Here is a 16840-nt window from a genome sequence, read left to right as displayed (position 1 = left end):
TTGCACCTGCTGGGACCTGCATGGGAGCGACCTGGAAGTTTGGTGGTTGATTGAAGGTGGGTTGTGCCTGCACTTGGTAGGTGGTCGGACTGGAGGACACTGAGATGCTTGGGAACTCCGTTTGTCCGCCCATTTGAGTATAAGGTTGCTGCTGAGCAGACCCGTTGGCGTAATGCTGGACGGGTGCCTGCTGATAGCCTTGGTGGTGTGGAAGAGGAGCAGAGTCGTATTGCTGTGATCTTGATGGGTCTTGGTTTACGTATTGGTACGGTGCGCCGTTGGCCGGCCACTCGACTCGATCGTTCGGTGCGTATGACGATGAAGAGGTCGCGCTCATCGGGTCTGGCATGGGATGCTCTGATCTCCAGGCTGTCACATTCGGTGCGCTTGCAACTGATACGGCACCTGGCATGGTCATTGGAGCGCTGGCATTGGGTCCGAATCCTGAGACTTGGTGTTGCCATGATCCATGGCGGGAGTTGGATGATTGTGTTGTCATGGAGTGAGTGCTCGGTGTGGAGTGCGGACTTTGGCGTTGCAAAGGCGATACTGAAGGCAAGGGTAGAAGTACTGCTTCGGATTGTCGTTGAGCTGAGTTCATAAAGTCAGTACATTTGTTCTGCTGTTCATCTCTGCCACTGACTCACCTTCAGAAGGTGGTGGAAGGTTGACAGGAACGCCGGCCTCTTGAAGCTTGCTTCGCAAGTAGGCGTTCTCGTCTTCCAGTTCACGATTCCGTTGTTGGGCGATGTGTGCAATCTTTTCATGGGCTTCCTGGGTACCACGGAGGTCATTCATACTACGTTCCAAGTGGTCAATGTGGTCCTTGGTCCTTTGGCGAATGGCTCGCTGGGCTTCCCGATCATTGGCACGCTTACGCTCCAGCTGAGCAGCGGACAAGGTAGTCACGCTCCTGGTTCCTGCGCGGGAGGCGCGCTTCTTCCCACCGCTGGAGGATGACTTCCGGGTGTCGGAGCCTGCGGAAACGTATCCTTGGGAGTGTGGCTTGGAGTCAAAGGCAGGATGGCCCATCGTGTCGGAGTTCATCGGTGACCATGGAACGTGGTCGTTGAAATGGTGCCAAGGTCCGGTGGAAATAACGCACGTCATTGATGGTAGCGACGGGGAGACAACGGTCTCAATGCAATGGCGTATCAATTGATGATGTATGGGTAGTTTGAGGTCGAGGGATGAATCGATCACGGCTGGTGATGATGGCCGTGCGGTTGGTCCGGCAGTGGATATGATGGAGCTTGGATGTTTTGGAAGTCAGGAAGACCAGACGAGGAGTTCACGGATGGAGTATATGTGTGTTCAGTCCAGCATCGAAGGGGTTTATGAACCTTCCAAGAAGCATTGGAGTTTTGCGGCGCGGTGGTGTGGAGTATTAACAGAAAAGAGAGGCAATAACACCAACGGGCGGGAGTTGAGTGAGATGCTGCTCCTAATAGCGTATGACTATAGCCTTAGTTGCGACAGTGGTGCGCAATGGCCAGGCGGGTACGGTAGGGACCGGGGATTCATCGATGCGGTCACAGCTCGAGCCGGTCGAAGCCCAACATCCTTGCCGCCTGCATGTGCTCGTGCAGGCGGCATAGCTCGCCGGGAGCACGGAGCGCAGGTACGCGCACAGGCCTATCCCTTCACGCCTGCCGCTCCCACTCACCAGTCTGTGAAATGCGCCGGCGAAGATGAAGGTTCTCGCTGCGTTTCAACGTCGGTGGCGCTAATGGAGCCTAAATCTAGACCCGTAGACCGAATCCCAGACGAAAGTCAGCTTATGTGCTGGGATAAGCGTTTGGGAACAATACTCCCGGGAGCTGCGCGGATCGTCGAATGACAAGGATGTCTGTGGCGGCGCCGGCAGGGCACATCGCTGCAGAAACGAGAGCTTATACCGATTGGGAGCGCCTCAATGGTGACAGGTAGCCACCACAAAACACCACAGCCTCCAAATTCCGGATCGCCAGGAACAACGCTGACCACTTACTCGTGAGAACAACCAGGCTATAGTCGAGGATTGTTAAGAGGACCTCACCCCTTCCCAACAGCTCTCCCATGCGAAGTGGCAGCTGCAATACCGGCGACTTTCCTGGTAACCTTGCAACTGCCAACAATCCGGACCCGTTGAGATCTGGAGTGCAGATCACGGTGTGGAGCGAGGGTGTGCCGGCTGGACGCAAGGACCCGAGGCTTGCTTGGGGTGAGACAATAAATGTCAGCAAGAGGCTGACGGAGACGACATCAGAGCCACGATCCAGCGTTGGCAGAGCCAGAGTAGGAGGGGAAAGGCAAGAGAGAGGGGTCCAATTCTCGACGTCAATTTGTGAATCCTCGGCCTGGCCTTGCTTCTAGGTTTGCCCGTCTCCCCGTGGTCCGAGAGGCCCAGCCCGCGCCAAAAGCGGCGTATGGTGGCATATGAGCAGCGATCGGATCGCTGTTGGCTCGGCGATGAGTTGTGATGCTCTAGGACTTGCCCGTACGTCGTCCTTTATGCGATCCATTCTCTCGGTACTGATATTCACCCTGATGGGACGGCCGCGCTCGTCCGAAGATATGGCCTCTTTCGTGCACTGCCGCGGCATGATGTGGGAGTGTGGAGGCGGGGTGGAGAAGGACCAATGGCAAATGCTGCGACGTTTTTCGGTGGGGACCCGCTTTCGGCTGGACCTCGCCGAGAATTGATGAGATCTCACTTCCCAGGGCATTTGATGATTTGTACCGAGATCTAAGGTACCAGGTAGCTTCCGCGCCGCTGTGCGCCTGGCCACGCTAGTCTCCGGGACGCTACGACCAGCCGTGCCCACGAGATTCCACTTGTTGCTTTTCCTCTTCTCCGGCTTCTCCGCCCGCGAGTCATTGTCTTGCATTACATCACATCCTGGATCTCCTCGCGAGTATCACGATCGTTTCACCACCACCCGGATCGCCCCATACCCAGCTAGGAGGTAGCCTCTTCCGTGTGATGAGCTAATCCTTAGGCGGCGCCGAGTGCCCGGTGCCTTCTCTGCACAGACTATACAGGGGTTCTTCTCTCGACAACAACAACCACATCGAGGCACGATCTATATGTCGTTCCAAGCAGAAGCGGTGCTCTTATACCGCGAACGCCACGCTTCGTCACGCGGATCTGACATCGGACCGTGTCTGCCCTCTGGACGCCATGTTCGGACGCCATGTGCGTGATACGAGCTGCCTAGAAGATGGCGGGCAGCTGTTCTCCACTCGTCAATATGACCAAAGCAATCGATTTCCGCCCCCAAAACTTTAAGCTCACCATCTTGCAGCTGAGAGGCTAGACCTTCCCTCGAGCCTGATCAAATTTCGCGGCCGAACGTGATGGGGCTCGACCGGCACCGCATTCCCTCATAACCGAACGCCTCGCGACATCAATGGCGCACTGCTACGCGCTACAACTTGTGCACCTGCCTTTTTGGCATGTAATGGGAGTCAAGATGTCAAATACTCTTGCACGAAGGATATGCATGCGAACCCGGCAATCCGAGTCCACAGATGAGTCCGTCTTCAAGAGTACCGACAGGGAGGACCATGTTTCAAACCGAGGCAGCTAATGTTTCTTTGTCGGCCGATCACGATCCGTATTGTTCGGCAAGCATACTCGCGTGTCGTATATCGCCTACCGCTCTCTGGATACCGCGACAAGAGTCGATTCTTGCGGACTCAACGAGGTGTACACGACCAAGTCAGCTTGCAATGCAGGTGCATGAGCGGAATGCAAGCTCCGACAGACTGCCACGGCATTGCGGTCGGATGCTCCACGACATGCAAGTCCTTCAAGGCGGCATTTCGTCAAAGTTTACTCAATGTTTGTCCGTCCGCTTCACTCACAGTCTCACATATAGCTGCAAGGTCATAGAACCACGGCACGATCGTGGTTGGTTCTACATTCTATTGTTTCAGCACCCAATCGAGCCGTCCGATTCCTCGCCAACCTGCATCGGTATAGCTGATGACAGCCACGGATTACCACGCATTGTGCTAGCGCATAACGGTTGGGCATGTATGCAGCTCGTAGACATCCGTCTGAGAGGTTTCGAGACGAACCTGAAACGAACTCTCCGATGGTCTGCGAAGAGGCGATTACACGAATGACGCCGAGTACGTCTCTTTCTTTCGCAAAGACTGAGTTCACCATCTTGCATCATAATTCTCTGAAGATCGTTTCGTTATCACAGCTATTTTGATCGAAGCTCCAGCTCATCACAAAGATAAACGCACGACCATCCACGATCGCTATCATGTCCTGGCCACCACTATTACATGGAACAAGGAACATCGATCTCCGTTCCGAACTTCCCCAAGCCTTGATCCATCCATATCAGAAGGCCTGTAACAACCAGCAACCACACTATCGGAGCACGAGCATCATCGCCGCCTTCTCTCCGCAAGCCGCATGCGATCCGAGCTTCAGACAGATGTGCATTGGAAAGTACGACGATACATCTGTACATCTGTACATCTGGACATATACGCACAACCACAGACAGGCACCGGCAGATATCACCAGACTAGTGGGAAGGGATCGCTCCGACCCATCATTCTTCCACTCACAACGCTAATCTCGGGTCATATCAGTCACAATCACGCCGCTGCCGGTCATATCTACATCCGGCCAGCCCAGAACATGAACATTAATCTCCCGGCGCATCTCATCAAACCCTCGCTGCTATGAAGCTAACTCACTCTCGAGAGTCTCGACAGAGCGAAGAGAACAACTTCCCAATGACTCGAGCGCTCTTCTTCGGAAAGCGTTTCTGGCCGCCGGCATAATCCACAAACGTCACGCCGAACCTCGTCTCATACCCTTCGCTCCACTCGAAATTACTGCAGGACCCGATGTCAGCCAAGCACGTCTAGAACCCTTCCTCCTCTCCACCATTCCCACTCAAACACACGAAGTGTCTAGCGGGAAAGGGACAGCAGAACGAAGGCAGGGTAGCGGAAACAAACTCACTCCATGAGCGACCACGCCATGTATCCCCTGACATCTACCCCGTCAATCGCAACAGCCTTGGCCATCTCCGTGATGTACCTGTCCGGAAGCAATGCACGTTAGATCCATCAACCACGTCACTTCAACGACTGATCAGAAGAGGAACCTACCCACGAAAGTATTCCGCCCGGAATTCGTCCTCCAAAATCTCCTCGACGCTCAAATCATTCTCGCCTTTCACACTCGTCCCATTTTCCGTCACATATATCACCGGCCGTCCATACCTCTCACTAATCCACCCCAACAGTTTCCTAAACCCAACCGCATGCGGCCGCAACCAGAAACTTTGAGTTTCCGGCCCGATGCTGTCGCCGGCTTTGTTGGTTTTGGAAGTGCTGAGGTGACCTCCAAAGTCATCCGCGGCGGCCGGGACATCCTGGTCATTGCAACGCACGTAGTCGGCCGTGTAGTGGTTCATGCCGTAGATGTCGTTGCTCCCCTGGATCAGGTCCCGCTCGGCGGGGGTGAAAGCGGGGAGGCGGGCGCCGAGCTGGTTTCGCATGCCTGTAAGTCGAGGGGTGGTGAGTTATATCTCATGGTTGTGGACAGGGTATATGAGTCTTTTGAGTGCTTGCTGCAGCTGTTCGCTAACGTGCTGCCGATGCAGTGCATATGCTATGCCGTGCCATGCCATGCACGACATGCAGTGGTTGACGGGGAGAAGAAGAAGAGTGAAGAGTGAAACGAGTTCGCTTACTTGCAGGATAGTCGCCGTGGTAGATCGGGTCTGCAAACCACCCGATTGAGAACTCCAGCTTTCTCTGGCAAGCTTCAACATCTTTCGAGTCAGCAGGGTCCCAGGGCTCCACCCAGTCGCCATTCAACGTGATGCCAATGACACCCTGCTGGCTGGATTGGAACTCTTCCCGGTAGATCTTGACTGCGGCGGCGTGAGCGATGAGGATGTGATGCCCCACGATCCAGGGTTCCGTGCTGCTGTCGCCGATGGAAGACTTGGTCCGATCCGACGTATGGCCTGGAGCGAAGAAACCGGTCGAGTAGCCCAGGATGGAGGTGCACCAGGGTTCGTTGTAGGTGATCCAATACTTGACCTGAGACCCCAGGGTCTTGAACATGAGTCTGGAGTAGTGCTCAAAGTCCTGGACATACTCCTCCTTGTTCAGGAAACCTCCATATCGTTCGTACAGAGCTTGCGGAAGATCCCAGTGGAAGAGCGTCACCATCGGAGTGATGTTGTTCGCAACCAATTCTTCCACTAGAGCTTGGTAGTATTTCAGGCCTTCCTCGTTGACAGGATCATTGCGACCTCCGAGCGGAATCACTCGAGACCAAGAAATGCTGAAACGATATGCTTTGGCTCCAAGCTGCTTGAGCAGAGCCACATCTTCTTTGTAGCGATGGTAAGAGTCGCACGCAACATCGCCATTCGAGCCGTCGGCGATTTTTCCCGGTCTGCTGCAAAACTCATCCCAGATGCTGGGACCACGGCCGCCTTCTTTGGTACCGCCCTCGATCTGGTAGCTGGTCGTTCGGTCAGTGTGCTCAATAGGCTGTTGTTGTTCGTTCCACTCACCTCGCCGTGGCATAGCCCCAGAGAAAATCTTTTGGCAGACGAAGCTCAGTCTGAGGAGGAGAAGTCATCGTGCCGGAAAGTCGGAATCAAGAGAGGAAGCTTGCTGAAACGGAAATTCCTTTTTCGACCTGTCTTCGACAAAATCAGTTGGTCCAGTCAATGGCACCCAGCACACAGACCGACAGCCTATATATCTCTGCCACCTCAACACTGAGCCGACACGGTGCAAGTCTCACCGCAGTAAGGTCGACATGACGTTTCGTTAAGCAGCGTACGCGACCCCGGCAGGTCTGCATTGAGCCGGTGTTGACAGCTGCAGCCTATATAGGCTGTACCATACAGCAGTCGGCAATTCGGCGCGTATAGCCGGAGAGAGAGGTTGACGCCACAAGAGATGATGATCAGTTATACCGGCAGTGGAGAGAAAGAACTGCTCGATCTTGCATAAGAGGAGTCCGTTCAGTCGACTTGCCAGAGAGATACATGTCCACTATCTTGTGTCGACGTTCTGTCAAAGCTCAAGACGGCTCTCGAGATTCCGCGTATTCCGCTCTCAATCGGGAAAGCCGCCATCTTGGCGGCGGCATCGCTACTTGTTTGGGCTCTGCCGCTCGCCTCACCTCACCAACCTCGACTTCTTCGAAGCGGCCAACCAACATCATGGCGGCGACTGCCGGCATATGGGCAGAGTGAGATTCCTCGAGCAGTGGATAAGTATCAACAATACCCACGAAGGTCAAGTGATAGTCCACTACCATCTCATTCCCGGTTTTTCGCTCCTCTCAACAACCATGGCATCTCTGCTGACTCCCAGCGTACGAGCGGGCATTCGCGCCTCGAAGCGCCTCACTCCCCCATACATCATCCGAAATGCTGGAACGGCAGCAGTACAGAAGCGTGAAGGTGACATCTCCGATGCGTTTGCTTCGCTTTCCGGCCAGCAATTCGTGCCGCTCGAGCCACGGTTCGCAGACCTCAAAGCTCAACTCATTGCTGGCCACGAAGAGGCCCTATACGATTCCTGGAACCGCCTGCTAGCTTCTCTTCGGGAGGAGATACCTCTGATAGCAGAGCAAGGATCTCGGATCATCCCAGAGATCGACTTCCAGGACATTGACCACGCTTCACCGGAGTTTCGAGCAGAACACAAGAAGCGAGGCGTTGCTGTTATTCGCAATATTATACCTCAGCAAGATGCGCTGGGACTGAAAAACGAATTGAGAGCCTACCTCGAAGCGAATCCGCACACCAAAGCTTTTCCTGCAGACAATCCGCAAGTCTACGAGTTGTACTGGTCTCCCGCACAAATCAAAGCCCGCTCAAATCCGAATCTGATCAAAGCCCAGCGCTTTTTGATGGAGTTCTGGCACTCAAGGGATCCTAACGCTCTAATTTCGTCCAGCCACCCGATGATCTACGCTGATCGCCTACGAATGCGCATGCCGGGAGATGCCAAGTTTGCGTTGGGACCACATGTTGACGGTGGATCGTGCGAGAGATGGGAGCCGGATGGCTACGGGCGAGGCAAGGTGTACGAGGAGATCTGGAAAGGAAACTGGGAGAACTATGATCCGTGGGAGTCGAGCTGCAGAATACCCGTCGTGTCGGATCTTTACCAAGGCGTTGGTGCATGCAGCATGTTCCGCATGTATCAGGGCTGGCTGTCATTGAGCACGACCGGTCCATACGAAGGAACGCTACTGGTGAACCCACTCCTCAGCCGTGCCACAGCATACTACCTACTGCGACCATTCTTCTCGCCCAAGAAACTAGCTCAAGACCCAACATCCGAGACCTACGAAGAAGCCTTTCTAGCCCCGAACAATTGGACGCTGGACGCCACCCAGACCTCCTGGCTGCAAGGCGCCTCGTACGGCCACGGACAAGAACTCAACGCACAACTCCACCCGCACCTCAACCTACCCAGTTCAATGGTACACATGCCTCGCGTCAACCCGGGTGACTACGTTAGCTGGCATTGCGATACTATCCACGCGGTCGACAAAGTCCACGCCGGCAAGTCGGACAGCAGCGTTTTGTATATTCCTGCGTGTCCGTTGACGGAGTCGAATGCTGCGTTTGTGGTGAGGCAGAGAGAAGCGTTTTTGAACGGCACGCCATGTCCGGACTTTGGAGGCGGGATTGGAGAGTCGCAGCATGTAGGACGACCGGGCTTGGAAGATGTGAGGAAAGTCAATCCGGATCGTGGGATGCAGGCTTTCGGGCTGAAGGCTTGGGATGGAAATGAGAGTGGGCTTACGGTTGGTCAGAAGAAGGTGATGGCGAGGGCGAATGAGATTCTTGGATTCTAGTGTTGCCTGGTGAGGATTGTATAGCGTATATCGGTCATTTAGCGTTTCGAACTTCGACGAGACTTCCGTAAGAAGCGATTCCTGTTGCTTAGCGTGGTACCTTAGCGTACACTTTGAGTGAATGAAAATTGAGCATGATGTGCATGGACAATGTTCTTGCTGCGGATTGTAGCTGCCGAGTACTACAAACATCGATCGAATGTTCCATCAATTCTGCCGTCGAATCTCCGACATCGCCGTCGTCGTCAAAACATGAACGATGACGTAAGGCCGTCGAAAGCTCCAAAGCTCTCGGACCTCTCTGCGACTTCCACCATTGCGACCTCACCCACAACAAAAACAAAGCCAATCATCCACTCCCTCTTTCTTCATAACATCTCCACTGCGACTTGCACAATGTCCGAAACGAATCACCTCTTCGGCTCCTGCGCCTGCCAACGAAACCAATACACCATTCTCGTCAACCGCACCTCTTCCCCTCTTCCACAAGTCTTCTTCGACAACAGCACATCCTACCGTAAGCGTTCTGTCGAGACTGCTGAGAAACGATACTTGCCTGCTCAACACTGATGATTCCTTGAACGCCAGGCCGCACCCAAGCAACTCCCATAACAGCCTGGCTCCGCGTTCCCCTCGCCCACTACCACAGCACGACGCACGCGCTCTTTCCCGATGAGTCCCACTCGGCGATAAAACGCACTTTCCACACGCCCGCTTCATCGAGGAAGATTACCGATCCGCCGGTGCGGAGACAATTTTGCGGATTTTGCGGGACGCACTTGACGGCTTGGGAAGAGGGAGGAACGCAGATCAAGGACCGAGCAGGAGGAAGTGAGGATTGGTTGGACGTCACCCTGGGATCTCTGGAAGACGAGAGCCTAGAACGGTTGGAAGAACTCGGAATCCTCCCCGACAGCAGTTCGGACGACAGTTCAGCCTACGAAACAGAAGGAACGGACAGAACCCCCGCCGAAGAAGAGCCAGACGCAATGGTTCCCAGGACTACGTCCACCCGCCCACCGCACCGCATGACGAGTCGCGGAATCCCCTACTTTGAAGAACTCGTCGAGCACAGCCGTTTCGGACGGATCAAAAGGCAGGTGGGCGGGCATACTTCGCGGGACGGTACGATGAGCGTGAGGTGGGAGGTGACGGAGATTGATGGGATGGCCGGCGGTGATGATGAGGAGATGCCGGACTCGCCGGAGTTGAGAGGGAGTGTGGCGAAGAGGCAGAGGGTTGATTCGTGAGGGTGTGTGGTGGGCGATCGAGAAGATGAGCGAAGAGTTGAGATTTGATTTAGCGTTTTACGGTACGATTTATGGAATCATGACGAGTCTTGTAGAAAATTAGTCTAAGCGAGGTTCAGTCCTTCGTCTGTCTGGTGTCTAGACTGTGGCTTGCCAGTATTTGTACCCGTCGTGTGTCATACCGAGCTGTGACATCGTAGTTCACGCCAGACATCCAGCCAAGTAGAGTAAGACCACCGGTTTAACGTAGAGCTCGTCGAGCACAAGAAGCATGTCCCTCTTTCCTACCCTGCAGTAGCAAGACGGGTTCATAAGCTGGCACGTTCGGTCAGGAGCACTGAACAGCCGCAGTAAGAGAGACCGAGACCGTCACCCGAGTGCCCGTGAACGTTGAAAGGAACCCCTCGCCCACCAAGCAGACAACCCACGAGACCAACAGACAGCGAGGCGATGGAACGATGGGGAAAGGGGGGAACCACACGCGCAGAGGTCAAAACAAATATATTTCCTATACCCATATTCATACCAGAGTCGATTCGAAGCTACCGATCCTCGCCCAAGCCAACAACATGTGCCCCCTTCCCTGCAGCTGAATCCCACGTCGTTCGAAGACGACGATAAAAGCAAAATGATAGCGTAAACGCAGCGCAATTCTTTTCTCGCTCCTTCGTCCTTCTCCCTCCGTCTCCATCCGTGTCCGTAGTCACAGATCCAATGCGCCGAACGCCAATCCTCACGGCGTCCCTTACCGATCCGATCAGGCAGGTGAACGAATGGTCCTCGTTGTCCTCCGCGGCTCTCTCAAAACAAGAACGCCATCATCCAGCAATCCGCGAATAAAGCAGAGATTAAGTACAAAGAAACTCTTTCGTTTCCCATTCGAGATTTGTGGGTTCGGGGTATAGAGATAAAACATACAGTGGAAAAAAGAAAGTACCCCACGGAGCGGGGCGAGCGGCTGTATTCAAAGGCGTAGGAGACAAATCGGCATCCTTCGTCCGGCAGAGGACGTGTGCATCGTGATCGACGCGGTAATGGCGAGGAGGGCCTCCGGACTGCAGGATGGAACTGGGAGGTGCACATCTCCTAATGTGTGCAAGCGTGGAGCTCGACCAGTCGTGCCCGGCCTGCGTTGCGGTGCAGCATGCAGGGCACGATATGAGTCCAGTCCAATTGGAGGATGCGATGCGCTTGTAGCGGATGTGGTATTTGATGGCGGCGTGGCGCGATGTTGGCGTGAGGATGCAAGTCCTCGTCGTGTACCGCAGTGTTGGCGTGTGCATGCGGTCCGTGGATGTCGCAGTATAGCGACGCTGCCTTCACTCGATGGACAAAAAAGGCATGTCAACACTCTCAAACTCGCTGCCCATCCATCTCCCACCCATCATCAAAAGCATGATTCGACCACTCATCAACAGAAATCTCCTAAATATCCGTCTCGATTGAATCTCCGAACGCGAAGTTCGCATCAAAGCCCAAGCCGCCCTCGTCATTGTTGTTCAAGAAACTGTCAAAGTCGAAATTGTCCAGTACATCGCCCGAGTCCAGCGCCGCGAAATCCATATTGCTGAACTGGCTATCGCCGCCGAGATCGCCGAATGGCGCGCCGACGCCCATGTCTTGGTTTTGCTGATTTTGCTGTTGCTGCTGCTGTTGTTGCTGCTGGACATTGTGTGCGTTGGGGTGGGGTTGCTGCTGGTTTGGACCTCCACCGGGTTGGTTTCCGCCGTTGGGCATTTGCAGAGATTTATTTTGGTTGAAGGAGGCGGCGTTGTTTGGCGTGACTGGCGGAGGTGGAGTCGGTGTGGGAGGCTGATCGGTGGTGTCGTTGGATGCAGCGGCTGCTGGGCCTTTCTTGTTGTTGCCCTGGACGACACGTTAGTTCATGTACATTCACAAATGCGATCTTCAGACTCACCTTCTTGTTGTCCTTCTTCCCACCAGGCTTGGCTTTGTTCGCTTGAACCGGCGTCGGAGGCTGTGGCTGCTGCGCAGGACTGCTCGGTCCCGTTCCACCTGTTGCAGCAGGAGGAGCAGGCGGAGGAGGCATGTTTCCCTGTCGTGGAGTCATGTTCGGTTGTTGGCCGGGCTGGCCACCGGGACCAGGTTGACCTTGACCTTGCATCATTCCCGGAGGTGGTTGTTGACCCTGCCACCCGCCGTTCTGCATCAGAGCGCCGCGCTGCATCATCTCCATCTGCTGTTGTGGCGTCATGCCCTGCAAAGCTGGGTGAGAAGATGGCGGCCGCATCATCTGTCCATTTGGCATCATCAGCTGTTGTCGCATGGCCGGGTTCATCGCGCTGGGGTCCATCATGTTTGGTGCCGGGGAGCCACGGCCAGTCATATCGCCACCGTTCGGGGACATGTCTGCCTTCTTCATATTCGGAGTACCGCGCTGCATGTCGTTGGGATTCTGCGGTGGCTGGCCATCTCTGCCACCTTGAGGAGACATGCCAGGAGCGTACTGCACGCCATTTTGTGGTCCGCCGGGAGGTCCGCCAGAAGGATGCGCCAGAGTTTCCTGCTCTTGTCGAGCCATCAACAGCCTCTTCTTATTCTGCTGTTCAAGGAGCATCAATTGCATCTGGTAATCCTGCAGAGCGTGATTGCCATTGTTGGCGCCTTGCTGACCAGGTGCTGCGCCAGGAACGCCGTTCTGCGGCATGGCCATACGCTGCTGCTGAGCGTAGAACTCCGAGGAGTTGCCGTCCATGCCTTGCTGGCTCATCGGGCTCGAGTGCGCGGCGCCGCCGGGGCCGAGTTGAGGATTCTGAGACATTCCCTTGTTGCCGTTAGAACCCGTCTTTTGCATAGCGGCCTGCATTTGCTGTTGAATGGACTGCGAATACACCTCCATCGACTTTACTTGAATGTTAGTAGGTTGTGCGGACAGGCTAAGGAGTTGCTCGTGGGACATGATGCTAGGATCGAGGTTCTTCTCGCGGAGCAGTTGAAGGGTATATGCGGGGAGGGATTCGATAGAGGGTGGAGGGTTGAATGGGGAACCCACCGGATTGCCGCCTTGCCCTTGACCGGGTTGGCCGGGTCGTGCTTGCGGATTTTGCTGCATGTTGCCGTCGAGCCTCTGACGCTTCGGCGATGGGGCGTCACCGTTGTTTGGTGAGCCCGATCCACGCTGATCCATCTGTGAACCTTGACGCTCCATTGGGTTGCCCTGCATGGGATTACCCTGACCCTGAGCTTGTCTCAGCTTCATCTGTTGGAGTTGTTGCTGCTGTGCGTTCCTGGATTGAGGTGTCAATATGTATCGCCGTCAAAGTCTCCACTCATTCAGTCCACTCACATTCCATTCTTCAACACGGCTTGTCTCATATCTCCCCCGGGCATGCCGTTGTTCATCATGCTGTACCCGCGTTGCATCGCGTTGGGATCCACGAGCAGTGCCGTGCGAGCCTTTTGCGCGACTCGCTGCTGACCGACGTAGTTTAATACGGTCGGCTTGCCTCGCTGGCGATTGCCATGATATAACTCCCAAAATTGACACCACCAGTCTTGCAGAAACGGACCGTCTTCTCCAGACATGGTATGTGGAGCGGGCAGATCCGATGGCCGCTTGGAAATGTTGACGTGTTCTTTGCTGTCCATGTCCATGTTCCCATCGGCGCCATTTGCTTGGTTGTTCCGCTGGCTCGGCGACTGCTTGACGCTCTCTTCGATGGGAAGGTCCTTGTGGAAGGCGCGGGCGACCTCGTAGTGGCCATTACAGAGGAGGTACTCGTAGATGGATGTGTTGAGTTTCTTGATCACTGCGTCGGCGGAGTAGACATTGGCAGAATTGGTGGGCGTGCCGGCGTTGGCGGGCTGGGCGGAACCTCCTCCGACGGGCCCTCCCATGCCGCCCATGGCCATCTGATGTTGCTGGCTCATGCTGCGGGGGAGTCTTGAATGATGTACAGTGGGAGTCGAGACGTGTCCCGGGTTGCGCTACGTAGCGCAACCACTTGTAGGGGTGTAAGAGGCGGGGCGGACGCGAAAGTGGACTCGGTCGCGCAAAGATGAGGTGAAGGTGGGTGGTGTCGCGGAGCGTGTATTGTACGAAATGTTCGCGAAGGAGTACGCTGGCGTGGTGCGGCGGTGCGCTGAGAGTGCCGTCGGCGGTGCTGGTGCAGGAGAAAGAGGTTGGTGGTTGGGACACGGCGGTGATGAAACTCTCGCCGGTCGGTCGGTCGGCTTGGATGGGACGGCCAGACTCGGTCGCGTTGTGCAGCGTGAGCGTGAAGGAGGTCGTGGTATCGAGGGAGGAGTAAGTGAATATGGAATAAAGAGAAGTTGAAGTGCCCTCTTCTGCGACTCTGGATCAGCGCCGGGAGCAGCAGTGGTCGGTCGGGTAGTGAGAAGGTGAGGTGATGGTGGAGGATCTTCCGCGAGAGCAGTCGGACGGTGCAGCACCCAAAGAGCGGGCGGGTTTTAGCGTCGGGTTCGAAAATCACCTGGGCTGGGGGCGGCTCTGCACCTCGAACTTCGGACGGAGAAAATGATGAGATTGTCGACAATTTCCTTCACGTCAACCATTCGCGCGTCGTCGTCAATGTGAGGAGTGTGTATATTGGTATGGGTCAATGTTGATGACTATGCACCATCGAAATTACTCATCAGGGATGGCCTATCGCCAGAGATGCTCAATAATCCCACGGCGTGTCCTCTCCCATCTGGTATTCTATCGGCCGATACAACAACCTGGAAATTCAATAGGCCCCGTACCGTACTCCTACATCAACGATAATGGTCGTAAGGTATCCAATGATACGTACCGCCGCTTCTCTCGCCTCTCTCTCAGTGCACAGTCTACCTTAGTATTCGATGTAGTATTATGATATTCATGCTCTCCTATCCTCATCCGCACTCCTTCAAACCCCGACACCGCCTCCCCAGGTTGGAAAGCTTCAGCCTTACCTCACGTTATACTGCCGTGTGAGCTGGCCAGAAGCTTGGCACCGACAGACCGCTCCTACATCGACCACATGATCGCCAGCCGGGATGCTGATAGGTTGCTAAGTCCGAAGTGCGTGTTACGCTCCCGTCTTGTCATTGTAATTATTCTGTCGTGTTGGACGAGTTCGATCAGTGGCGTGGGTCCGTCAATGTGCTTTGCTTGCTTCAGGTTGGCTCGGAGCTTAAGAACCATGTGCCGCGAAGGTTTATTTCATGCATGGACAAGCTATGCTTTTGTAGTTCGCCGACTTCTCCTAGGCTCGACTATCTGCTCATCAACGTGAATGACTTCTAAGTGTGTCTTCGCAAACATCACCACAAGTCCTGCTCCTTCGCGGTGATCGCCATCTTCATTCGAGGTACACCGTTACTTGTCACCCCAGCTTCCGGCATCGTTCGTGTCAAGTCGAGTCATGCCGACATCTTTGTGCCTGACTATCTGTCCCACCATCAAAACATGCTCTCTTGCGCCGCCCGGTGCTTGGTGACAAGTGTTGATGGACTTTGTTTTCGCATGCTCAAATGTTCTGAAGCATCGCGCTTGAGGTAAGAAATCATTCTCGACTCGGCACCAGGAATGATCGACCGACTTTCCAGAGCATTTGAAGTTCGTGGACTAATGTGCTCCATTCGGCACTGAGAGCTCATGTGGACAGTGATGGAGGCCGGCCATGATCGTGATGCTCCTTAGCTCTTCCGCAACGCCTTGAAGCAACCCAGTATCGATGTGGCCTTTGATCGGCGGAATCGATGCAGCCAACTGACGAGAATGTTTCCAAGGCCGTCGAATTCGTCGTTGCTGTAGAGCATATTTCCCTATCACTCATCGTCCGGCGGCATCTCATCCTCGATGTATCGTAACAACGTGATCCTCATCTCCGTCGTATCATCTCCTCTCAACACATCACTCACAAACTTCGCCTCGACCTGCATTTGAATCTGTCCATCATCGTCAGCACAACATCCTCACGACTCCCGAGACCCTCTCCTTCCAGTCCATTCCCGGAATATACCATTGCAAGCAAACTCACCATCTCCAAACAACCCCTCACAACCCCACACAGCACATTACTATACCACAACTCCCCCTGCGCCCTCCCATCGTCCGGCAACTCCACAAAATCCCCCAACGGATTCTCCTCAAACACAAGTCCAAATCCCTTCCCATCCTGCGTCCAACCCGTGACCGTCGGCGTGATATTCAAGAAGATCTTGAACCCGACCTTCGCAATCATCTCTGCCGTGTCCCTCAAATTCGCGCATGCTCCGGTGTTGGACTTGGCGAGGAAGTCCTCGATGAGGCGGAGTCCCATGTTGTAGCCCATGCGGTCGAGTTCGGCGTTCACGGCGGCGTAGTCGGTTTGTGTGGAGGAGGTGGGGAGGAGGAGGTCGCGGCAGAGTTGGGCGACGATGGTGCCGTAGGTGAGGGTGACGACTTCGGAGGAGATTTTCTCGACGCGGGTTTTCCATACTCTTGGAGGTGGACTGATTAGCTGTGGACTTGAGCGAGCAAGTGGTGGGAGGAGCTCTCACTCTTCACCCAGACGGGCTGCCTTGGAAGTCATGATGAGGGTTCAGCGCTTCGGGATTGAAGACGCGGATGGTGTCGACTTCACCTCATGCCTTCTGCTGATGACCTGACTTGCGGGATAATCGAGGTGGCGGTGATGTTCTTGTGGTCTGAGGAAGAGCAAAGAAGTGGAGTGCGATCAACGTCCTTGCTTTGGTGGAGTTCAACGCACGATGCGATGCGCGACTGCGGGCCGCGGATTTT

General features: G+C 54.9%; 7 protein-coding genes across 7 annotated transcripts; 2 read left to right on the top strand and 5 right to left on the bottom strand.

Moving 5' to 3' along the window:
• Positions 1-597: 597 nt before the first annotated feature.
• MYCGRDRAFT_41050 (uncharacterized protein) lies at positions 598-1032 on the bottom strand (the record flags this gene model as incomplete). The annotated part of the gene is made up of 1 exon (XM_003852899.1): positions 598-1032. One exon carries the CDS (start codon positions 1030-1032, stop codon positions 598-600), a length of 435 nt encoding a protein of 144 aa, XP_003852947.1.
• A 3668-nt stretch (positions 1033-4700) lies between these two features.
• MgBGL3 (putative beta-glucosidase) lies at positions 4701-6664 on the bottom strand (the record flags this gene model as incomplete). The annotated part of the gene is made up of 5 exons (XM_003852898.1): positions 4701-4845; positions 4976-5053; positions 5125-5518; positions 5712-6496; positions 6549-6664. The coding sequence occupies 5 exons, from the start codon at positions 6614-6616 to the stop codon at positions 4701-4703; spliced, it is 1470 nt and encodes a 489-aa protein (XP_003852946.1).
• A 582-nt stretch (positions 6665-7246) lies between these two features.
• Positions 7247-8860, top strand: MYCGRDRAFT_70971 (uncharacterized protein; the record flags this gene model as incomplete). The annotated part of the gene is made up of 1 exon (XM_003853419.1): positions 7247-8860. The coding sequence occupies one exon, from the start codon at positions 7340-7342 to the stop codon at positions 8858-8860; it is 1521 nt and encodes a 506-aa protein (XP_003853467.1).
• Positions 8861-9256: 396 nt separating this feature from the next.
• MYCGRDRAFT_41318 (uncharacterized protein) lies at positions 9257-10110 on the top strand (the record flags this gene model as incomplete). Its single annotated transcript, XM_003853420.1, has 2 exons — positions 9257-9377; positions 9449-10110. The coding sequence occupies 2 exons, from the start codon at positions 9257-9259 to the stop codon at positions 10108-10110; spliced, it is 783 nt and encodes a 260-aa protein (XP_003853468.1).
• An 817-nt stretch (positions 10111-10927) lies between these two features.
• On the bottom strand, positions 10928-11750 carry MYCGRDRAFT_104117 (uncharacterized protein; the record flags this gene model as incomplete). The annotated part of the gene is made up of 1 exon (XM_003852897.1): positions 10928-11750. The coding sequence occupies one exon, from the start codon at positions 11391-11393 to the stop codon at positions 10959-10961; it is 435 nt and encodes a 144-aa protein (XP_003852945.1).
• Positions 11751-12958: 1208 nt separating this feature from the next.
• Positions 12959-14572, bottom strand: MYCGRDRAFT_109061 (uncharacterized protein; the record flags this gene model as incomplete). Its single annotated transcript, XM_003852896.1, has 3 exons — positions 12959-12973; positions 13124-13358; positions 13418-14572. Coding segments are annotated over 3 exons (834 nt in total), but the record flags the coding sequence as incomplete, so codon positions are not given.
• A 937-nt stretch (positions 14573-15509) lies between these two features.
• On the bottom strand, positions 15510-16737 carry MYCGRDRAFT_70969 (uncharacterized protein; the record flags this gene model as incomplete). The annotated part of the gene is made up of 3 exons (XM_003852895.1): positions 15510-16005; positions 16098-16539; positions 16600-16737. The coding sequence occupies 3 exons, from the start codon at positions 16629-16631 to the stop codon at positions 15886-15888; spliced, it is 594 nt and encodes a 197-aa protein (XP_003852943.1).
• Between the last annotated feature and the right edge of the window lie 103 nt (positions 16738-16840).

This window comes from Zymoseptoria tritici, chromosome 4, assembly GCF_000219625.1.
Source record: "Zymoseptoria tritici IPO323 chromosome 4, whole genome shotgun sequence".
Lineage (NCBI taxonomy): Eukaryota > Fungi > Ascomycota > Dothideomycetes > Mycosphaerellales > Mycosphaerellaceae > Zymoseptoria > Zymoseptoria tritici.
This window is presented reverse-complemented; position numbering and strand designations above follow the sequence as displayed.